This window comes from Pristis pectinata, chromosome 6, assembly GCF_009764475.1.
Source record: "Pristis pectinata isolate sPriPec2 chromosome 6, sPriPec2.1.pri, whole genome shotgun sequence".
Taxonomy (NCBI): Eukaryota; Metazoa; Chordata; class Chondrichthyes; order Rhinopristiformes; family Pristidae; genus Pristis; species Pristis pectinata.
In genome coordinates this window covers 97663816-97688688 of record NC_067410.1, presented here as the reverse complement: position 1 = coordinate 97688688, position 24873 = coordinate 97663816, and the positions used below count along the sequence as shown (strand labels likewise).

Here is a 24873-nt window from a genome sequence, read left to right as displayed (position 1 = left end):
ACCAAAGTTGCAGTGAAGAACTGTAGGACATGCCCAGAAGGTATGCAGAAACAAAAATCATATGTCCAATCAAAAAAAAGCGTTCTAAATCCCCTTTCCCCTAGTGTTATATAGTACTAATGGTTGATTGCATATTATCCACACTCAATCCAAAACTAAACAGTAAAATGTGCTGAATTAGACTAGAGACTGTCTAGATAGCTTACACCTTACAATATAGGTTTTCAAACTGGGGAGTGATCATGTTAAAGTTAGGAGAGGGTGCAGTTATAAAAATAATAATTTTAATGTAGTGCTTACAAGTAAAGCAGGGTAGAGACAAAATACCAATATCTTTGAAGTCAGACAGAGCAAAAATTATTTAAGAACCTCTTGTTTTTAAGACAGATTCAAAAGAATTTTACCAGAGATAAAACAAAGCTAACAGCAAATTGTATTGCTTAAAAGGTGCATTGCATTCTGTGTTGCCGCACTAATGTCATACAAATGTTATTAATATATTTTAACCATAAAAGTTAATACAAAGCCACATATATGCTCATATGTTTGTACACGTATAAACATCCCTGTGACATTAAAACCAACACATTTTACAATATAATAATTCAAGTGTTAAATACAGGCTGACAGTAGTAATCATTAACCACCATCCAGACCCAAGACGACATGTGCATTTTTACAAAATAGCCAGCTGGTGTGTTTTCAGTATGCTTTTCAGAATAACTGAACTGTGCATGCAATAAAGTTTATGCAAACTGCAGACTTACTATATTTATCTTCCATAAGTGCTTTTGAATATCTTTTAAATATAAACTTTACAATTCAACAGAAAGTGCTTGGAAACCACAGTTTTCTGATCATAAAGCTTATGGGAGTCCATGCTAAACTGATTATGATTGGAAAACTTTGGTGCTTATACTTGGATCATTTATCCAATAGTTCTCATATAGGGAAAAATCTTCTTCATTAAACTTGAAGTGCATTAAATTAGCAGGGACTTGATGGCTGAACAGCCTCTGTTTGTTCTGTGATTCTGTGTACTTAAACCATCTATAATTAGATTGTCAGCAGTGTGATGAAGAACAGCTTTACATGTTAAAATCAAATTCTTTCGTCATTGATGACATAAGCATCAACAGGCATGACATAAACCTTTTTTTTGCTGTACAAAAACATGGTTGCAACTCATTCAATTTAAGTCAATGGAAAACATTTCAGTCAATTCACTACCACTCATTTGTCACCTATCAAAAAAAAGCTAAAATTACCCCTAAAATCCTGTTCCTAGAAAAGATACCATTTTTCTGCATGCATCTTCAATAGGCACATCACTGTGCATAAAAGATACATGATGCCTTGTCAAAATGGCCTTGCAGCAGTAATATGAATTGCTCTCTGTTCCACAAATTCAGTAGGGTTTGAGTTACATGTCTACATTAGGTACACAATTTTAAATAAATGCTTACAAAATCAAAGGTTTGTTGTATTCACCAGTTGACCAAAAAGGAAACTCCAAAAAGTCCTACAACAGTTTTTTTATGACATGGAGATCTATGGTGTCTGCACCAGCACCATTATACGGTTAAAATATTTATTATTACAATAGAAAATTGGTAGGGGTGTTGCAGAGTTTAGTTACAGCTTCATTGCTTTGGATGGTTACTAATTACTTTGCTGATGTGAATGTTTTCGTAAATGTTACCAACATCACCAAAGTGGCAGGTTATTGGTTATATTTGTTACAGTCCAGTCAGCACCATGGAAAAATCATATTAAATTATCTTCATTGTTGTTTTAACACAACTCAAAACTTATTAGGAAGAGCACCATTATATCCTTTTGCGTCCACGTTTACTTTGTACAGACTTGACACCGGCTTATTATTGATCGCAATTCTCCCGCCTTTAGTGTTTGTGGCCTCGGTTTCCTGTCACATAAGCATAAAAATTTTTTTAAACTCATGCAGTTGGTACTATAATTGTTATTGATGGAATCATAGAGAGATACAGCACAGAAAGAGGCCCTTTAGCCCATCGAGTCAGCACCGACCAGCAGGTGCTCACTTTTACACTAATTCTATCCTAACCCATTTTATTCTCTATTTTACTCTTTTGTTCTCTGTTAGTAAATAGGTTACTATAACTTAAACGTAGGATTTCTGAGTTAACGCGGGCAATGATCTACGACAATAAATTAACCTGATAACCCAAGTTCTTAGGGTGCTATGAGTACACTTAAAAACTCAGAATGGTGTGCGCACGCCTTTGAAGGACCATGGAGTCATGGAGTAATACAGCATGGAGACAGGTGCTTCGGCTCAACTCGTCCATGCCAACTATGGTGCCCACCAAGATAATCCCATTTACCTGCATTTGGCCCATATCCCTTTAAATCCCTCCTATCCACATACTTATCCCAATGTATTTTGACCAATTGAACTGGATACCGCACCAGTGAAGTTGTTGATGCACATGCAGTGGAAGCCTGCCAGAAAAATCCAGAACAGGCAAATTGAGACATCAATCAACATGCAACACTGATTGGACTTCAGTGATGAAGCAACTCTCTCTTAATCTTGCGCTGCTGAGCACACAATAACAGGAAGCTCATTTCAACAGCACAATCAAACATCACCACCCACTGCTTGAAGACGCGTTCCCAATCAACTACTAATCATCGTTACAATTCTACAAGTATCTACTTTTTCTAAAGCTCAAGGACAGGTGGGGAAGGTACCGATGGACTGTCCCGTCTTTGCAGCTTTGGCACAAGACAGTTGTTGTCAGGCATTAGTAGGCATCCCACCTTGGAGGCCAGTATTCCTGAGAGAATGAGCGGAGGCAGGGCCAACTGTTGGAAGAAAGTAAATGCGAAATGATCTCAGCAGGAGGCCGTGCCTGCCCAAGACGTTCAGGAAGCAATTTTTCTGTCTGCACATTAGGGGGAGCATTACAAACAGCGCCTGAATATTAATAAAGATCTCCTCACCAAAATCATTCACTGGCTGCAATCAGACTTGGGTAAGGAATGCTATGAATGTGGCAATGAACTTCTCTGTGTCTGTCTTCTTCCAGGCTGGAGATATATGCAATATCTTGCCTTATATCAACACCTGCCTTAATGACTACTGCCCGGTGGCTCTGACATCCACCACCATGAAGTGCTTCGAGAGGCTGGTCATGACACACATCAGCTCCAACCTCTCAGGCAGCCTCGACCCACTGCGATTCACCTACTGCTGAAACAGGTCCACGGTGGATGCCATTTCCCTAGATCTACACTCACCTCTGGATAGTAAAGACACCTATGTCAGACTACTATTTATTGATTACCACCAGGCTTAAGGACAGCTTCTATCCCGCTGTTATAAGACTATTGAATAGTCCCCTTGTACGATAAGATGGACTCTTGACCTCACAATCTACCTTGTCATGGCCTTGCACCTGATTGTCTGCCCGCACTGTACTTTTTCTGTAACAGTAACACTTACTCTGCATTCTGTCATTGCTTTTCCCTCGTACTACCTCACTGTACTGATGTAATGAAATGATCTGCTAGGATGGCATGCAAAACAAAGTTTTTCACTGTACCCCGGTACATGTGACAATAATAAACCAATTTTCCAATTTTACCAATTTATCCTGCAGTTTGCTATATACTGATATACAAGGGCATTCATTGATGTTCCCTATCTGAAGGAAGAAAAATGGATCAGTGCACTGGATGTGCTTCCTGAGCGTTTAGCTAGGGAGACTTGGGCCTCGTCAGTACTTGGGAGACCATCTGAGAATACCAGTTTCTTGAGGAAATATGTGATCCAACAAGCAAATTGTTTGCCGATTGAGATTTTCGTTGAATTCATTCTGCTGGAGGAACGCAGTGGGTTGAGCAGCATCTTTTGGGGCAGTGGGGGAGGAACGGGGAGGGATCGTTGGGTCAAAACTCTGCATTACTATCTGTAGTCCCTTGAGTCTCCAAAAATCGCAATTATATTGCATCTGCTTAAAAAATAAGAGACAGTCTATTTTCAGTGCACAGTTTACTAATGGGTGCCAAATCAACCTTGCACACACATTGAAATTAATATCTTGTTCTCAAATATTTTTTATGCACCAAGTATAGTGTTAGATTCATGGAAGCTGCTTAGATTTGCAATTTCAGGCATGAAAAGAGCAGAGAATAAGTTTTAATCAAATCTATCAATTAAGCTGAACCCTTTTGAAGTGCAGTGTTTATACCTGAACATCTGTGAGGGATCCAGTGTTGCCAGCCAAAAGCTGTAGGCATTTGCATAATAGTTGCATGTCCCCCTCCCGTGACATTCGATGAAAGGTGCAACACGAAATTCTTCCAAACATGATCCGGGTGAAGCCAAAGCTTGGCCGGATCCCTGGGCACCTGAGCCTCTGTGCTAGAAGAGGAAGGGAGAGAAACACATTTCCATTAAAACATTCACAAAAGTACAGATCAGAGAAATTGTTTCAGAATAGAATTGCAACTAATCAGTTAACTGGAACACAGAAGAGGGAGACATTGTCTGTCTGATACCTTACATTTCCTTGCGACCACCCTCAGGAGGGAAGGAGATTAACCTTCCACATAGTCCTACTGTCTATTAACTATGGGGAAGATAACGCCCAGTGAGATAGTCATGAAAGACTGAAGCATTTCAGGCTTCCAGAAAAAAAAGATAAGGCAAAATTGTCAACTAGGAACTTTCACATTGTTGTGTATGGGTTAGTGTAATAGTGGGTGCCCAATGCAATTTTATAAAGCAAAGACTACTAGTAGGTGGAAAGATTCCAAAAAGAGGAGCTGAGATTGCACAGGGAGAGATAAATGAGAAACTTGGGTCAGTAGGAAGACTGTTGCAGAGCTTAAAACTGCAGCAGATTTACTTCATTTCTCCATCGCATATTTAGCTTGCCAAAATACAACCTAAATGACACACGTATCCATGTCCTGATTGTAAATTACAAGCCATAGTTGCACACAAGTTTTGTCTTAGTCTCTTCCCATTCCTTTAAGTACATACCATTACAAATGAATAGCCAATCCACAAGGACTTCCAGTCTCTTGGGCAGGGTGGGATCTGAATAGTTTGACTGTGCACAGCTATGACTATTGCTGGACTTTCACAAACAACACACCTGTATAATGAGACACATCACCAGTTAGAAGAAGCTTTAGACATGGTCTGCTTTCCTTAAAACAGAGTTACATAACTCAAATTGTCAGATTTGTTCAATACAAATTCTTGACATTATTGGACAATTCAATCTTGGTGTGTGAGAAATGGCTGATTTATAAGTACTAATTCCATATCAAACTACAAAAAAAAAATGAAAATTCCATTTTGTTAAAACAGCCAACAATTTTTTATTATAAAAGATGTCCTCCCATAGAGTCATGGAGTCATAGAGTCTAACAGCAAGAAATAGGCCCTTTGTCCCACCACATCCATACTGACCTCCTTGGCCATCTCCACTGATCCCATTTGCCTGCATTAGGACTGTATCCTTCTACGCCTTGCCTATTTAAATGTCTGTCTAAATGCCTCTTAAATATAATAATTGTTTCTGATTCTATCAGCTCCTCTGGCAGCGTGTTCCAGATATCAATCACTCCTTCGTGAGTTTTTAGTGAAGGCCATTATTGGGAATGGAATATTAGTTTCAACCAATGCTGAGCCTAATCCTTTCCTCACTTCACATTTTAACAAACAGATTTCTAGCACTGGCCATGTTTTTCAATCAGGAATGGGAATATTGACTAATTTTCCCTCCCTCAGTCAGATACACAAAGCCCAATTGTAGAACCACCCCCACCATGTGACCCTGATCAACTCGGTCTCTATATCTGCAGGGATTGAATCTGCAACTTCGGTGATTAAAGGGCTGAAGTAAGTCACAGGTTAACTTGTTAGCCCTGGGCGTATTTCAATTTTTTGATTCCAGGCAGTATGCATAAATTTCTTCAAAATACACAGATTCAATTTTTGAAGGCAGTACCTGCTTATAAATGGCTGTAGCTCCTGCACTCTGATTGGAGCCATATCCATAGGCATTTGTTTTGAAGTTGACAGCCAATAGGAATAATCATTTCTTGATGCATAGTTACAGACTTCATTTATATTACAGAACAAAAATGGCATCACGTTGAACCTTGGCAAGCAACTACCAGCTGTACCTGAAAACCACAGAAATAAAGAAATATGAAGATGAAATGTGGATCAATTAGATTGGATTTGTACAACATATGCACTGTGTACTATGCTATTTAAATATTCCTCCTAAATGCCGAGGAGAAATGTGGTTTTCTTTGTGACCAAATAAGATCATGGAATTGCTGGTGGAAGTGAATGAAATGTAAGTGTTGGAATTAAATATCACACAGAATTCTAAAATCAATGCTCAGCCTCAAACCTCAGCTTGCTGGCTCTCTTATTATGCAGGATCAGAAAACATGAGCACATTATTCACAAATGCAAACATATCAGGAGGTTCATTGAAACACCAGTGTACAGTTCTGGTTTAGTTGTTTTCACTTTCAATGTTGAGTCAAATGGTAGTGGGTTCAAGTTCCATTCCAGAGGTCGAAACACAAGAATTACAGAGGTGCTAGGAATTGGACGAACTGAATAGATTGAAAGAGCCAGCACAGGCTCACTTGGTCAAATGGCTCCTTTTGTTCTACACTGATTTATGATAATATGGATACAACACAATGCATTTACTCCACTTGTCTTATATGCATGAATCTCAAATATTTTGAAATTCATCCGCAACAATCATGTTTTGAACAATTAAAAATATTTAGAAGCGTCTTCTAGCCTGGGTTAGCATACCTAAATCTTGCCCGTGTGCATGTCTGTTGCCTTGCACAAAGAGGAGAGAGTAGCCAACACTTAGCTGTTTAGTGCCACTTGGGCACAGCGGTATCTCTCTGGATTGACTGTGTCTTGTAAAGATGAAACTTTGGATAACCGGTGTCCATGTGCCAGGGTATCCCTTATTTCCTTGCTTTCCTTTTGGACCTGGAAATCCCTTCAGTCCTAATGTTAAACAAAAATATCATTTGTTCCATTTGATGTTGTCTTATTTGCAACAATGTCAGAGCTTTGATTGAAGCATATTGATCGACTTATGCTTGTTTGCAAACATTTTATGGCTTAAGCTTTAACATCATATTAAATGGATGTAATGTTATAAAGAAAATATGAGAGAACTTGTCACTGCTATCACTATCCCCTTCCATATTAATAGAAAGGATCTGTGAGAATTCATCAAGAAGTATTTGAAACAGTTGTCTTGTTTACCTGGCGGTCCATCACATCCTGGGGAGCCCTTTGGTCCTGGATGTCCCATACCTCCAGGAAACCCACTATCACCAAATGGACCAGGTGGACCCGCATTTCCTATGCGTAAACCAAAACAAGACTTGTTTATCTTACAATATGACTCTGGAAATGGCAGTATTATGGCTTAATGCCTCAGCATCTTTCTGTAAGGTACTGGAAAATAGTTGGTGATTCAAATTAACAACAAGGATGCTTCAGTAAATAAAAGTAAAACGTATTTTGAGAGATAGCGTCCCCACTGTGGGTTACTTCCACACAGGCAGACTGGTTCTACACTGAAAAGTTTGAAGCGACACCTGCACTGCAGTTGTTCACATGGCATAAATTCTTAAAATTAGTCCCAAACAATATTGCTAGACTAGTAATCTAGAGTTTTGGTCAAAAGAGCTGGAGAGATGAGTTCAAATTCCCTACTGAGCAGCTGTAATTTTCAAGTCAATTAACTATGTACTCTAGAGTTAAAAAGTCTGGTTTCAGTATTGGTGACTATGAAACTTGTCAGTGAACACAAATGTTCTTAAGGGAAAGAAATCTACCATCCATACCTGGGCTGGGTTATATATGATCATGGATGCACTATGACATGTTAGATTGTTAATAGTCCTGAGAAAAGGCCTAGTAAGCTACTCATTTGTAACTCTCTATCCAACAGGACTCTTCCATAGAAGGATGGCAGTAGTTCAAAAGGGGAAATTGCTGTCACTCTCTGAGGGCACTTAAAGATGGGGATGAATCGCTAGCCTTGCCATCCTCTGAGAGAACATTGAAAAAGCCTGCAGATAAACGGTGCCTTTAGTAAACTTACTACAGCACAGAAGACTAGTCAGCCATGCTAGCTCCCAGAAGAGTGATCCTATCAATACCATTTGGTTCTTTTTACCACTTACTTGCACCAAGGGGGATGTTACATTAGTTAATTAACTTACCAGTATATCTTTGGGATGTAGGACAAATCAACATGGTCACAGTGAAAACATGCAAATGCCACAGCTACCACCCAAAATCATGTTCAAATCCAGGTCCCTGGAGCTATGAGGCAGCAACACTTACTGCTGCAGCACTCTGACACACGGCATAGTTAGTGAGGGCAAAATCTCAAGGTGTTTCACGATAGGATAATCGGTTAAAAATTGGCAGACCTAAAGAAGCAGATATTCAAACAGGTGTACAAGAGGAAGTTTAAAGCAATGATTCATAACATTTTTGCAGAGAGCGTGAGATTGACAATTCAAATCATTTCTAAGGGTCATTCACGTAAAATAGGTTCTTTTTTAATGGCACCTATCCCGAAACTGACATTTTTAAGGATACAAATTATACAGTTTATTAACAGCCTAATTTAGTTTTAGATGGTTGTGAAACAAGAAGTCGATAATGGTTTCCTTATTCATAAAGCAAAGAAATTTGACTGGCCTTTTTATATGTTTGACTGCATAATTTGCTTATAATTACATGTTAAAGCCTTAACTAGTCCTTGAATATATAAAGAGGTAGGGCTTTTGATTCTACCAGCATCTCATCCAATAGAGAAGTTTCTCTTGCCCTGAATAGATCTTGCTGCTCATGTATTTGGGGATGGTATTAAGAAAGACTAGAGGCTGACATATAAAGTTCACTCAGTATGGATGGGAGCTAGGGAGGTTTGTGTCCACTTCTCCTGACAGACCATCGGCATGAAACTTTTGACCCTCAGATTTAAATTGGCCACATGCATCGGTTGCCCTCTGAGGTGCTGGTTCCCTCTGAGATGCCAGCCTACCTCTGGTTGGAAAGTTGAAATTCTGTTCCTGAGGCACCTTGCTCCTAAGCCAAAGAGGGATGACAAGAACAGAAAGGAAGAAAGAAGAATGGGGAGAAAGAATTTTACAATGAAGATAGATGAGAAATTCATTTCATCCTGCAAATAAGTGTGAGAAGGAATGGGCCGGGACTTATCCTTGGACCTTGGCCCTCTGCATTATGTCCATTGAGGTATAGGCTCCAACACACCAACTTGGGTTGATTATGACCCTGGTTGAAACCCTCTGCTGGTGCTGGGAAGACATTGGCAGTATAACTGGAGGGGCATAATACAAACATGGGCCAGCCGTTGCTTGTATTCATGCAGTGCAGCTGGGCAGACCAATCTTGCTTCACTCGGCTCCATTTTAAGGCAAACTAAGATTAAAGGACCACTGTCTAGGCAATAACGAGAACTTGAAAAATTGCAGGAAACTGGTATTGAAAGGCAACAGCACAGGTAATAAGCTGGTGAAGAAGGCATAAAGGATACTTGCCTTCACTAGTTGGAGCATTAGAGCAGGGAGGTTAAGGTATAAATATATAAACCATTAGACATGCCACAGCTGGAGTGCTGTGTGCAGTCCTAGTTGCCACACTATAGGAAGGATATGATTGCATTTGAGAGGTTGCAGGGGAGATTCACGAGGAAGCTGCTGGGGATGGAGTGTTTCATTTATGAGGAGAAACTGGAGAGTGGAGGATGCTAAGGGGCGACCTGATAGAAGTATAAAAATTTATGACTGGCATAGATAGGGTGGATAGGAAGAAACTTTTCTCCATATTAAAATGTGTATAAAACCAGAAGGGATAGTTTTCAGTAAAAGAACAGAAGGTTTACTGGGAATCTCATGAAAAGGGTGGTTGGAATTTGGAACACAGCCTGAGAAGTGGTGGAGGAAGAGGCTCTCACAACATTTAAGAAGTACCTAAGTGAACACTTGATTTGCCACGGCATACAAGGCTACAGACCAAGTGTTGGAAAATGGGAGTAGTACACCTGGGTACTCAATGGTCAGCATGGACATGGTGGTCTGAAGGGCCTGTTTCTGTGCTGTATGACTCTGTGAAGCTATCCTGAAACATGATACATGACTCAGGCACATTATTAGTATAGGCAAGGAGTCTAGTCCCAATCCAATTGATTCTCAGTAACACTAAATGTCATGAAAACTAACAAGCATTTGGACATATTTCCAGTTCCCTTTGGGTACAGAATAGAAACTGAAAACTAGCTACTTTCCTTCACATTTTACAACTGTAAACCATGCTAAGTTAGTTCAATTTTTCCTTTACGGTAAAACTAAAACGTTTGTGGAAGATACAGCAGTGCAATTCAACTACAATTCTCCTCGAGTTTCGGACATACCAATGCATCCAGGTGGACCAGGAGGTCCAGGACTCCCACATTCTCCAGCAGGCCCTGGTGCACCTGGAGGTCCTTGGTCACCCTTCATAGCACTTGTAACGACGATGAAAGGCAACCCTCTTGGACCTAAGAGCAAACGTAAACATTTACAGGAAAAGTAGAAACAATTCCAAAAAGACACAAATACATTTTTATTAATTTTAATTTTGTTCAAGGAGATGCCCATTTTTCAACGTAATTACTCAGCCACTAGTTGGAGGAATACACAGGCCAGGACCTCCGTGGATAACATTTATGCACAAATTCCAATTACTCTTTTCATTGCCAATGAACCAGAATGTGGCCTTGATCAATGGAGGTTGAGCAGACATTGTCCACTGAAAAATGCAGCTCAGTGAAACAAGTATGTGCTTCTAAAAGAGATGTTAGAATGAATTTCAAAAATTGAAAGCCACTAGAGAGCCCAGATGGGGTATGACTATGGCCTCATTGATATTCATTGAGAGAAGTCACTAAATGCCTATCGTTTGAGCACTGTTCACATTGAATCAGTTGTAATAAGGACCCACGTGGATGTTAATGTGTACACAGCTAATCGGGGATGCCAGAAGAATGCCGAGCAGGGCGAGGACAGCTCGAACAGTGGTTTTCAAGTTGAATGTGATCGTGGAGCTTCATCCACTGATATCCTTCCAGGCTGGAACCAGAGGTACTTGCTATTTGCTACGAGGAGGTCTCTGGTACTGTCTATTCAAGGAGAACTGACTGCATTTTATACCATACTGAGGAACCAATTAAAACCCCATTTCAGCAGCTTCTGCTTGTGCTGCAATGGGAACGGGCCATTGGCTAACAGATGTCGGTGATGTTTAGGACCACAAGTGTCCTCATGAAGTTGTCCACTGCTCCCACACTGGAAAGCTTAGGTCTCAACACTCTGCACAAAATCTTATGTAATGTTAGTGCTTTGCTCCTCTGTGTTCCTTTGCCAGTTCCATTGGCAAGCAGGATTGCAAAAGCACCATTTCTTTATGACATAGAAAGATGCCATTTAGCCCATCAAACCAGTCTACCTTCCTCAGCAGCAGAACTACTCCTCCATGGAACCACCACTTGCTATCTTCTTACCTAGTCCTGACTGAAGATCATTCATGTCTAGAGACTTATCCACAAAGTTAAACCAGCATATCATGGTGGCATTATGGCTTGTGGCTGGGAGAGGTAAATTGAGTGACATTACAGCTTCACCTTCATGCTCTTCTACTTGTGCCTATTCAAAAGGGATAGGTTACACCTGAACTGGAGGGGGACCAATATCCTTGCGGGCAGGTTTGCTAGAGCTGTTGTGAAGGGTTTAAACTAGTTTAGTAGGGGGATGGGAACCCGATTGATAGGTCAGAGGATGGGACATTTGGTGTGCTGGTTGATGTAACATGTAGAGAGACTGTGAGGAAGGACTGGCATTTGATGGGGCAAATTTGCAGTCAGTTGGATGGGTTGAAGTGTGTCTATTTTAATGCAAGAAGTATCAGGAACAAAGGTGATGAACTTGGAGCATGGGTCAGTCCATGGAACTACGATGTTGTGGACATTACAGAGACTTGGCTGTCACAAGGGCAGGAATGGCTGCTGGATGTTCCGGGGTTTAGATGTTTCAAAAGGGACAGGGAGGGAGGTAAAAGATGTGGGGGAGTGGCATTGCTAATCAGCTGCAGAAAGGGAATACATCCTGGAGGGATCGTCTACTGAGTCAGTGTGGGTGGAGGTCAGAAACAGGAAGGGAGCAATCACTCCACTGCGAGTATTCTATAGACCCCCTAATAGCAACAGAGACACTGAGGAACAGATTGAGAGGGAGAATTTGGAAAGGTGCAAAAATAACAGGGTTATTGTCATGGGTTATTTCAACTTCCTTAATATTGATTGGCACCTCTTTAGTGCAAAAGGTTTGGAAGGGGCAGAATTTGTTAGGTGTGTCCAAGGATTCCTAACACAATACGTAGTCAGGCCAACCAGAGGAGAGGCCATTCTGTATCTGGTACTAGGCAATGAACCTGGTCAGGTGTCAGATCTCTCGGTGGGTGAGCGTTTTGGAGACAGTGACCACAACTCCCTGACCTTTACCCTTACCTTGGAGAGGGATAGGAGCAGATGGTATGGGAAAGCATTTAACTGGTGGAGGGGGAATTACGATGCTATTAGACAGGAACTTGGGAGTGTAAATTGGGAGCAGGGAAATGCACAATGGAAATGTGGAGGTTGTTTAGGGATCACTTGCATGGGGTTCTGGATAGGTTTGTCCCATTGAGGCAAGGAAAGGATAGTAGGGTGAAGGAACGATGGTTGACAAGAGATGTGGAATATCTAGTGAAGAGGAAGAAAGAAGCTTACTTAAGGTTCAGGAAGCTAGGATCAGACAGGGCTCTAGAGAATTACAAGGTAGCCAGGAGGGAGCTTAAGTATGGACTTATGAGAGTTAGAAGGGGGCATGAGAAGGCCTTGGCAAGTAGGATTGACGAAAACCCCAAGGCGTTCTACTTGTATGTGAAGAACAGGAGGATGACTAGAGTGAAGGTAGGACCAATTAGGGATAGAGGAGGAAACATGTGCCTGGAGTCGGAGGAGGTAGGGAGGTCCTTAATGAATTCTTTGTTTCAGTATTCACCTGTGAGAGAGACCTTGACGTTTGTGAGGATGGCATAAAACAGGCTGATAAGCTAGAACATGTCCACGTTATGAAGGTGGATGTGCTGGAACTTTTGAAAAACATTGGGATAGATAAGTCCCTGGGCTACTTCCTCAGGAGGCTAAAGAAATTTGGTTTGTAACCCTTTGACTATCACCAACTTTTATCGATGCACGATAGAAAGCATCCTATCTGGATGTATCACGACTTGGTACAGCAACCGCTCTGCCCAGGACCGCAGGAAACTGCAGAGAGTTGTGGACACAGCCCAGCGCATCATGGACACCAGCCTCCCCTCCTTGGACTCTGTCTTTACCTCTCGCTGTCTTGGTGAAGCAGCCAGCATAATCAAACACACCACCCACCCAGAACATTTTCTCTTCTCTCCTCTTTCATCGGGTAGGAGATACAGGTGCCTGAGGGCACGTACCATCAGACTTAAGGACAGCTTCTACCCCACTGTGATAAGACTATTGAACGGTTCCTTTATACAATGAGATGGACTATGACCTCACGATCTACCTTGTGGTGACCTTGCACCTTATTGCACTGCACTTTCTCTGTAGCTGTGACACTTTACTCTGTACTGTTACTGTTTTTACCTGTACTACATCAATGCACTCTGTACTACCTCAATGTAACTGCACTGTGTAATGAATTGACCTGTACAATCAGTTTGTAAGACAAGCTTTTTACTGTACCTCGGTACAAGTGACAATAATAAACCAATACCAATATATCCCAGGAAACTACGGGAAGCGAGAGAAGAGATTTCTGAGCCCTTGGCGATGATCTTTGATTCCTCACTGGTCGCAGAAGTAGTTCCAGATGATTGGATGATGGCAAATGTTGTTCCTTTGTTCAAGAAAGGGAGTAGGGATAACCCTGGGAATTATAGACCGGAGAGTCTTACTTCAGTGGTGAGCAAATTATTGGAAAAGATTCTCAGGGACAGGATTTATGAGCATTTGGAGAAGCATAGTCTGATTAGGGACAGTCAGCATGGTTTTGTGAGGGGCAGGTCATGCCTCATGAGCCTGATTGAATTCTTTGAGGATGTGTCAAAACACATTAATGAGGGTAGAGCAGTGGATGTGGTGTATATGGACTTTAGTAAGGCGTTTGATAAGGTTCTCCATGATAGGCTCATTCAGAAGATCGGGAGGCATGGGATCCAGGGAAACTTGGCTGCATATATTCGGAATTGGCTTGCCCATAGAAGGCAGAAGGTGGTAGTAGATGGAGCGTATTCTGCCTAGAGGTTGGTGACCAGTGGTGTTCCGCAGGGATCTGTTCTGGGACCCCTGCTCTTTGTAGTTTTTATAAATGACTTGGATGAGGAAGTGGAAGGATGGGTTCGTAAGTTTGCGGATGACATGAAATTTGGTGGTGTTGTGGATAGTGTAGAAGATTGTCGAGGGTCACAATGGGATATTGATAGAATGCAAAGCTGGGCTGAGAAGTGGCAGATAGAGTTCAACCTGGAAAAGTGTGAAGTGATACACTTTGGAAGATCGAATTTGGAAGCAGAATACAAAGTTAATGGCAGGATTCTTAGCAGTGTGGAGGAACAGAGGGATCTTGGGCACAAGTCCAAAGATCCCTCAAAGTTTCTGTGCAATTTGATAGGGTTGTTAAGAAGGCATATAGTGTGTTGGCCTTCATTAGTCGGGGGATTGAGTTCAAGAGTTCAAGGTAATGTTGCAGCTCTATAGAACTCTGGTTAGACCACACTTAGAATATTGTGTTCTGCTCTGGTCGCCTCACTATAGGAAGGATGTGGAAGCTTTAGAAAGGGTGCAGAGGAGATTTACCAGGATGCTACCTAGATTGGAGAGCATGTCTTATGAGGATAGGTTGAGCGAGTTAGGGCTTTTCTCTATGTAGCGAAGGAGGTTGCGAGGTGACTTGATAGAGGTGTACAAGACGATAAGAGGCATAGATCGAGTGGACAGTCAGAGACCTTTTCCCAGGGCAGAAATGGCTAACACGTGGGGGCATAATTTTAAGGTGATTGGAGGAAAGTACAGGGGGTGGGGGGGTGGTGTCAGAGGTAAGTTTTTTTTTTACACAGAGAGTTGTGGGTGCATGGAACGCACTACTAGGGGTGCTGGTAGGGGCAGATACATTAGGGACATTTAAGAGACTCTTAGATAGGCATATGGATGATCGAGAAATGCAGGGCTATGAGGGAGGGAATGGTTGGATTGATCTTAGAGCAGGATAAAATGTCGGCACAACATCGTGGGCTGAAGGGCCTGTACTGTGCTGTAATGTTCTATGTTCTATTCAAGTTGCCAATCTTAGCTATCTAAAAGCAGAAAGGCACACAGGTGGAGATGTCCAGAGGGGAAAGTAAGAGGTGCTGGTTTATACCACCACCAGCTTGTAAGTCAGAAGGGATTTTGTGATGAGCGATTAGAGGGATGTGAGAGAAAGGACTAGGTATCAAGATAAATCTACAGTCTGTAATTTGAGCCCTGCACTGTCTGCAGACTCAGGGATGACCACTCCAAGGACAGCGAGCACTACCATTGGAGTAAGGAGAAGGAGCTGCACCTTCGAGTGGGTGTTGAAGGGAACTGTGCTGCTGTTACACAAGAATGATATACATGTTATGGCTGAATAGCTGGCTGAGTGTCTGAACTATGACACATGGCTGTGAGTTTTAAGTATGTGAGGGCATAGTGGAGTATATGAATGTCAGGAATGAGTTTTGATTGATGGGGATTATCAGTAGGTGAACAATAAAGTTGTGGTGCATTGGCCACTTGAGACTAGTGGTGCAATTGGTGCAAGACTTGTACAGAGCATTGAAACCCATGTTTTACAGTGTGGAAGTGGTGGACAACATGAGGTCCCAACTTGCACCAACATCTGATAATCAATGACACAGTTGGTAAGTTCCTCTCTTGTATACAGGTAGGTGTTAGAATCTAGTGGGACTTGGTGGGAATGTGGGGAAAATAGGTTAGAAGGAATATTAGTGGGGAATGGGATTGCTCCATGAGCCATTATAGACTTGATGGGCCAAATGGCCTCTTTCTATGTCCTAAAGAAATAAGGAATATGGAATCCTGAATTTCTCCAGACACAGGACATGTCTCCTGTATTTCCTTCACCAGGATCTCTGGTGCGGCATAGAATATCTTGGAGCTTGCTCTTTCTGAGGTTGCAATATTTGTGAATATCTGCTGGGTCAGAATAAAGGGCAGAATACTTGCCAGCACCTGCTCCAACAACAATGTCCCTTCCCTTTAAGAAGCACAGGCTGGCTTTAACTGGACCTTGCCGCATGTGGAACTATGTGTCCTGTCCAAAACATTCCATGCTGAGACAATAAGCCAATGAACAGCATTCATGTAAGTGAGCATACCAGGAGCTAAACTGGTCTAGTGCCTGTATTGAAGGAATGCTATGGGTTAACCCTGCATGGTAGTTCCCTTGCCTAATTCCAGCACTATACAATTCAGCCCCCAATATATTTCGCAAGCTCTTTCAGTTCATGACTTTGATACACTCCCCCATTCTTCCCGTTCATTGATCTGTAAAGTTACCTGGTCGTCCAACCAGTCCTGGTGGACCGGCATCTCCTACCTGTCCCCGGGCCCCTTTGTCACCTCGTGAACCTACAGCAGAAAGATTATTAACATTAGGATTACATAGAAAATACAACACAGAGATGGGCTGTTTGGCCCAACCACTCTACCTGAAGAGCTTCCCGTTGCCCTCCACTTTAATTCTCCATCCCATTCCCACTCTGACCTACCTGTCTGCGCCCAGTGCACTGTTAGAATGAGGCTCAATGCAAGCTTGAAGAACAACACCTCATCTTCCATCTGGGCTCATTGCAGCCTTCTGGACTCAATATTGAATTCTACAACTTCAGGTAACCTGATTTTTCTGTCTGTATCAGTCACCCATCTGTGATGTTGGCTCAGCTTGTTTATCTCCCTCCCCCCTTTTTTTTTCCCCTTTTTTCTCATCTGTTAGAGGAGGATAAGCCTAGCCTGGCCTGCCGGGCGTGAATTCCTGCTCTGCATTTTACAACTCCTACATTCTTTTGTCCATGTTCCTTTGTCGATGTTCTCACTCTCTAACTGCTCCTGTTCTCTCATTGACCAGATAACTTATCCCCATGGTCTCCCTGGTTTTACCCTATCAGGGACATCTCCCCTTCACAACCCTCCCTGCAGTTTAATGAGCTTCTATTGTCTCTTTCCCAGTTCTGCCAAAGGATCTCCAGCCTGAAACGTTAACTTTATTTCTCTTCCCAAAGGTGTGGCCTGACCTGCTGAGTATTTCCAGCATTTCCTGCTTTTGTTTTAGATTTCCAATCTGTAGTTTGGTTTATTTTAATTTACCAGAATACCTGTCCATTCATGAGACATCGAATTTACTGATTTCCTCATCCATTTTGAATGTATGCAATTAACATTGCCTGAACTAGCAAGCACCTGTTTTATGAAGTTACATATGAATACAAGGGGCTCACTAAAAGCAACTTCTGAGCCAGGTAATATAATGACATGGATCTCACCCAGGAAACTGAGCGATACCTGGGAACCCCAGACTACTGGTTGAACCCTGGTTGACCTTTTCCCTTATTGTGCAAGTTTTGGCAGTCCTTGCCTGCCCACTGAAAGGCAATGCACTGCTGTAAAAGAACAGAGTCCCCAGTTTAACACACAACAGTTCTTGTTGCATTCGCTTTATATTTGAGAGGAATCCATTTTCTGGAAACTCATAGCACAGTAGGATAGCCATTGTGCTAGTGTTACCTATGCACCATAAGTTGCAAAACACATAGACAGTTACTAGTGCGGTGTTTAAACTCATTTTACATTGTGGTTTTTATACTCTGCTCTACTGTGGGCTCAGTAGGAAATTTTGATAGAGGATTTATCCTGTGCCAACCTAATTTACAAATCCCAAATATAGTCCCTTGTTGCTATAAACCATTACTTTTCCAGGGGCTCTGATTCAGTGTAGTTGCTTTGGCCCCAGGCATGTGCCCATGCCTAAATTTAGCAGTTCTTCCCCTTTCCCCTCTCTATAGATGCTCACCCCATGCAACGATTTCATTACTGGCCTAGTAAATCAGAGGCAGGACTGTGGATAAGTAGACGTGATTTCAAATCCCACCATAGGAGTTTGGTGGGTGGTGGGGGGGTGGTATTTGGGGGTTTAAATGATTATATAAAGCATCAATTAAATAAAACACTGCAAATAATAATAGTTCGAAGCAAATAGACTCAGTAAAAACTCAGCTGGTTCACTGAAGTAGGAAAGGAAGTGTGTAGATCTTAGTCAGCAATGTGCTTGGCTCTTAGCTGCCCTCTAACTGACCTAGCACACCACCCAGTTCAAGTGGCAACTAAACATGGATGGATAATGGTCTTACCAGTGAGGACGTCTCATCAATGAATAAAAAAATATCACAGCAAGTTAAAATTGATTGCTTCTACAAGAGGCAAACATTCTGCTCTGCTCATCCCAAGATGTCAAGGTCAAAATAATTCTCCCACAGCGTGGAAAGATTCTTTTACACTTTCACATCAAACACATAGCAGGCTTCGTCAGGGAGGATGTTTTGTGGAATTTGCAAACTCTGGCATCATTGCAAATTTATGCTGTGTTTGCTACATTTACTAACATTTACAACAATATTACTTATATCAGAAAAAAAAATTCTTGAGCAATACCTGGGAACCCCGGAGTACCAGTTAAACCCCGGTTACCTTTGGGACCTGGGAATGAAGCACCAGGGATTCCCTGCAGAATTGACAGAGAAGATGCATCAAAATGGTTAATGTGGCTGCTGCTGGAGGCAGGCGGATCACTTGCTCACCTACAATGTATAGCAGGAAATTCACTGGAGGAAAGGGTGGGGTGGGGGTGGGGATGAAGGGAAAGAGGAATTGTTGTCATTTCAGGTCCAAACCCTGCATCAGGACTGAGAGTGGACAGGGAAGACAGATGGTGTAAAGAAGAGGGAGAGAGCGGTGAGACAGGGGCCAGTAGGTGACCTACTTGCATCTGTCTCACCACTTCCCCCTCCTCTTTATACCAGCTATCTTCCCTCTCCACACTTAGTCCTGATGCAGGGTTTCAACCTGAAATGTCGAAAATTCTTCTCCCCCCACCAGATGCTGCTCAACCTGCTGAGATCCTCTGGAAAAGACTGCTTTTTGCTCCAGATTCCAGCATCAGCAGTTTCTTGTGTCTACATCAAGAAATTGCCAATCTGCACATTAAGTTGAACATGGATTATTGACTACACTTTATTCAGATTATTACATATTCTTCCTACATACCACCCTTGAACACTCTACCTCAAAAGATGTAGTAAAGGGAGCTAAGAGTGTAAACGGTGTGATGTCATGATCCAGACATACATCTGTTATGGATGACCACCTCCACCCATTTTCTTATGGATATCAAAAATCAGCAACTGTTCATTCACCTGGGGTCAGGGCAGAGGTAAAACCCAGCAAGGTTGGTGATGTGCAGGTGCAGCCAAATTTAACAGTGGGATCCCATTATAAAGGTTTCCCTCTCATTTCTGTCCAACAGACCTCCAAAGTGAAAGGTTGGGTAGCTTCTAGGCAGAAGGACAGAGAGGTAAAGCCTTGGGAATATTTCTTGGTAGTTTAGGGGAAGGGTGAAGGGAGATCAGCAATGATTGGGTCCTGGGAGAGCAAGAGAATACTGGAGACTGAGTGAGAGATTGGGCCTGGTTGGTAGGGGAAAAGAGAGGTCGTTGTGGTGGAAGGGAGTGAGTGGTTGTGTCTTACAGAGGGCATAGTGCACTGCGGGAGGTCTGCGATTGTAGCAGGGATGAGAGCGAGTTCATGATCAGTAGGGAGGCTAAATGCTTCATTGTGAGGTTGGGAACTGTCTGAACTGCTCCACTGCATTTTTACCAAGCAAACTCACAGAAAAATTCTAAGATGCCACACAGAGATGCAATCCTAAAGTGATGTTCAGCTAAAGGAGGAGATAATTAGAGATATGACCAATAGATTGATCAAAGAAGAATTTTATAGGATGAGGCGGATTGGAGAATGGATTGAGAGGAGATTGTAGAGTGTCTGGCTTGGGTAACTCGAGACAGGGTCGCTGAAGGTGGGATTAAGTGGGCGGCAGTGGGAAAGGAGTCAGTGGGGGTTTCGAAAGAGGTCAAAGTTGAATGAGTTCAAGATAGTATGTAAGGAAGAAAGCGGTCTATGGCTAAGAAGCTAAACACAAGGATGTTAAATTTGAAAATTTGGTTCATCGGCAGCCATTTCTCCTGATGCACCTAGAAAGCAATGTCAATTTAAAGGAAGATTTTTTTTTGTTACAGCACTCTGGTCAAGTTCCAGGAAACTACATACTCAGACGATTACTCTGTTTATTTGGATGTTTCCTGATCAATGCTAAGAGAAGAAATTTTCCTGTTTACTGCTATAGGATATTTTGGTGCTACGGGCCAACCTTTATGAGCAACTGGATTTAAGACATTCAGATTAATTTTACACAAGACTAGATCTTCCTTCTTCTGCCAAGGGCTGAGGGGCAACCTGATAGAAGTATATAAAATTATGAGAGGCATAGACAGGGTAGATAGTCAGTCTTTTTCTCAGCGTGGAAATGTCAAATACTAGAAGGCATAGCTTTAAGGTGAGAGGGGGTAAGTTTAAAGGAGATTTACAAGGCAATTTTTTTTTTACACAGGGAGTGGTAGGTGACTGGAACACATTCGTTCAAGAGACATTTGGACAGACACATGAACAGGCAGGAAATGGAGAGATGTAGATCACGTGCAGTTTAAATTGGCAACCTGGTTGGCACTGACATTGTGGGCTGAAGGGCCTGTTCCTGTGCTGTACTGTTCTATGCTCTATGAGTCTCGACCACTCTCAATGCATATCAGAAAAGTAGGCACATCACATCAGTTTCTTTTCAGAGTTAGATACATGTATTAAAGTATGTTTTGATCACTCTAGGCTTTATTCTAAGGATGAAAATACCTTGCTGCATTATCAAGTGCCTCATTACGTCAACTTCTGCTACCACAGGTGGATGTATTACAAAAGTCAAAGTCACCCTCTCATCCCACTTCACCTTGAACAGGCTAACTAAATTATATCTTTCATCATGACAACACAATGTACACCCACAATAAAGTGGCAAGAACAGATTATATTGCAAACTTCTTACCGGTGGTCCTGGTGCACCCCTGTCACCTCTGTCACCTAGACTGCCTGGGGTTCCTGGGATACCCGGTGAGCCCTTATCTCCTTTTAGATAATCCTGTCCTGGCAGTCCGGGCGAACCTTTTGGTCCACGGTTACCTAAAGGTAGAGGGGGGACCACTGTCACATTCACTCATCAGAAATCGGTTCCTAAAAATAACGCTGGCAATAACCTTACAATATCTTGAACTTATTAAAAATGATTTTGGCTAATAATTATACAGTCTTTAAGATATTTATTTATTAATCCCATATACATTGAAACACACAGTGAAATGCGTCTTTTTTTGCGTAGAATGTTCTGGGGCAGCTTGCAAGTATCGCCACGCTTCCGGCGCCAAGAATAGCATGCAACAAGTCCTTAACCCGTATGTCTTTGGAATGTGGGAGGAAACCGGAGCACCCGGAGGAAACCCACACAGACACGGGGAGAACATACAAACTCCTTACAGACAGTGGCTGGAATTGAACCCGGGTCGCTGGCGCTGTAAAGCGTTACGCTAACCGCTACACTACCGTGCCTGCGTTACTGAGAATGTGCTGGGGGCATATTAATCACCCAATTGAAATGATTCACTGTTTCTATAGCCATGATTACCCTTATGCAACAAATGAAAACAGCGTTTATCTCATGCTGCTGAAGCCACTTCTGACATGACCGCTCAGTGTTACACAATCAATGGCAACAAGATGTAGTCAAAAGAGAGTGCAGATGCTGTAATCTAGAGCAAAGAACAAACTGTTGGAGGAACACAGCAGGTCAGGCAGTTCTGTTTCATTGCATAACTGACAACAACTTTGGGATTTCCACACAAAGACCTGAAGTTGCTGTCAGTCGTTTCTGAAATCTTTCGCATTTGATTCCGCACGGTGGAAAAGATATTGTGGCAATTTCCAATTTTCTGTTAGAGAGGCAAGTTTTAGTTCATTTATATCTTTAATTTGCATTGTTAAGGTTTTAGTTTTGAAATATTTTAACATGTTAAACTTGGTAGTTTTAGAATATTTTTGGATTTTTTGCATGCTCAGAAAGATTCATAGTTTTTGACACCATTATGAATGGAACTTGCTCTGGCCAGCACTGCCTCCCTAACCACACAAATGCAAAGCAGGATTTACATGTAACAGGCTTGGCTGCCATGTGTAGACTTGCCATGGAGGATTAGAATGGCTAGGGAACACAAGTTGACAAGGAGGGACCGACACAATTCAAGTGCAGACTTTCTCAGAGGTCAGTGGTGAACCCATTCATCACTAGCCACAATATCTGGCCTCAAACGTATGGCTTCCCTTTGTGCTGAAGTGCAGTACCTATGGTTTTATTAACTTCACTGAGGAGCCATCTGATATAATATTTATTTAACACAATGCCCAGGATGCAATGGCTTATTTGTTCAGGTCTGTTTCTCCAATTATTTGATATTCAAAGTCTACTGTCCATTTATCTGCTTCATAACAGGAACCGATGAAAGAAACACAAAATGTGAAATACTTACACAACTGACTGAAATAACTGTGACCAGGAGTATTGTTATTCACTCGAATACTTGCATATAAAACCCTATTGGACATAAAGTCTTCTTAAAAGCAAGCACCTAAAGCAAAAATTAGTATTTCCTTGGTCCTGTTTTGAGAGGTCTTGCCTATTGCTGGAGGTGTGAAGTTGGTAGGGTGTATGCTTGTTGGTTCTGGGGACAAAGTTCTTGTTCCTCTTGGACTATTAGTTGAAACTCATATACTTGTGAATCCTTCCCTTCTTGCCTTTTTGATCTGCCTCATTTCCCAAGAGCCAGTAAACATATCCAACATAAGTTAAGACTGTAAAGCCTGTAAAATGGAGAAACTCAGACCAATCTCCTCCTCCGAGCAGATAGGTTGCATCTTGTCTGTACACTTCCATTAAAATTGGAAGTTGGGGAATGGGGGTTCGAGGAGGCTGACCTTGGATTTGGTTTTACTTTTATGTTTTTCTTTCTAATCTAACACGAACCCACTCATTCTTGAGGCTTAACTTTCCTCATGCCCATTAAATAGATGTTATTTCATTAAGATAATTAAAGCTTACCTGCTGGCCCAGGGGAGCCCTGAAGACCTCTGTTTCCTTTGGGACCTTGAATACTCATTCCGGCGGGACCAGGTGAGCCAGGTTCACCAGGAGGTCCATGTGGTCCTTGAGGACCTGGGTCACCTCTTGGACCAGGAAGGCCCTCTTCATTATCATCACCAGGGGGACCCCTATCTCCTTTGGCACCTGTTTGAATTTAAGGCCAATGTTAATTTCCATAATTTTATTATCTAACTGGGGGATAATCTTCTGAGCCCATTTTGGCAGTGAGAACCTTTTCTGTCAGACCATTCTAATGACCGAAAATAGCAGATAACAGGTTTATAATTTTCTAGCATGCATTTACAATGGGGAAGGTTCCCAGTTACCAACATGTACTTGAATATTACCCACTGTACTAATGCACTGTTACAGGCATATACTCAGACCTTGTGGGCCTGGAGGGCCATCTGGACCTTTCTCTCCTCTTCCAGCAAGTCCTGCATAAGAAGCAAAAGAGAGAGAAAAAGAATCTATATTTAGATTGAGAAGCAACTAAAACGCCACCGCTTGAAAGACTGCATCCTTAAACTGAAACATTAAATATAATTGATTTTAATTTTTACTTAGGTTGTTAATTTATTGCTGCCTCTGGGAATCAAGAGCCAGAGAAAAGCCAGTAACTGACAGATTGAGGTTCCCTTCTTGAAGGCACACTTAACTCTAAAGGTTTATTATTTCTGGATTGGAGTAGTCAGAAATTACAACATAGAAATGGCTCTTTCAGTCTGACATGTCCATTCTGATGCACATCCTCTACAGGAACAGTTATCCACCTCATTCTAATATCTGCCTTTTCTTGAATCACCTAGCTACCCTGGTTTAAAACCTCCCAGATGCATAGCTGCAATTGCCATTTCTAATATTTCAATTCCAATTACAAGAGAGAGAGAAGGAAACACACACTGGAATTTCTTCAGCTCTAGGTTCTAATTAATTGACAACCTGGGCATTGAGGTTAAACTGGGATCCCTTTAGGGGCAGATATGGATCAGCATGAGGAATATTAGCAAAAGACTTAGAATGCACCAGCTTAAAAGGGACTATTTGAGAACTAATACGTTGAAAAACTTGACCATAAATTTTGCTGGATGGCCATTCAATGGAAATCATTCTATATTTACCACCTCAAAATTGGCAATGGAATCCTGCAAAACCAATGTAGTTGAAGTGACCCTAGACACTGACAGCTCAGGAGTAGATGTCACTAGCAACTGCTCAGCCAGACTTCCATTGTTAAAAGAGAGATGGGGATTTCCATCCTCTTGGCACCTACTTTGTGTGGCTCCTCAAGTTACCACAGCATTCCTAATTTTGCTTACAAACTGGGCACAA

General features: G+C 42.0%; 1 protein-coding gene across 1 annotated transcript in view; it reads right to left on the bottom strand.

Moving 5' to 3' along the window:
* Positions 1 to 325: 325 nt before the first annotated feature.
* Positions 326 to 24873, bottom strand: part of LOC127571889 (collagen alpha-5(IV) chain-like) — a 74124-nt gene continuing 49576 nt past the window's right edge. The window contains exons 23-34 of the mRNA XM_052018636.1: positions 23928 to 23978; positions 23500 to 23685; positions 21400 to 21533; positions 18900 to 18969; positions 16752 to 16823; positions 10509 to 10634; positions 7319 to 7417; positions 6848 to 7054; positions 6012 to 6189; positions 5036 to 5150; positions 4239 to 4411; positions 326 to 1927 (exon numbers count right to left, since the gene is read on the bottom strand). Coding sequence (XP_051874596.1) covers positions 1852 to 1927; positions 4239 to 4411; positions 5036 to 5150; positions 6012 to 6189; positions 6848 to 7054; positions 7319 to 7417; positions 10509 to 10634; positions 16752 to 16823; positions 18900 to 18969; positions 21400 to 21533; positions 23500 to 23685; positions 23928 to 23978 — 1487 coding nt within the window. The 3' untranslated portion in view covers positions 326 to 1851. The remainder of the gene's footprint in view (positions 1928 to 4238; positions 4412 to 5035; positions 5151 to 6011; positions 6190 to 6847; positions 7055 to 7318; positions 7418 to 10508; positions 10635 to 16751; positions 16824 to 18899; positions 18970 to 21399; positions 21534 to 23499; positions 23686 to 23927; positions 23979 to 24873) is intronic.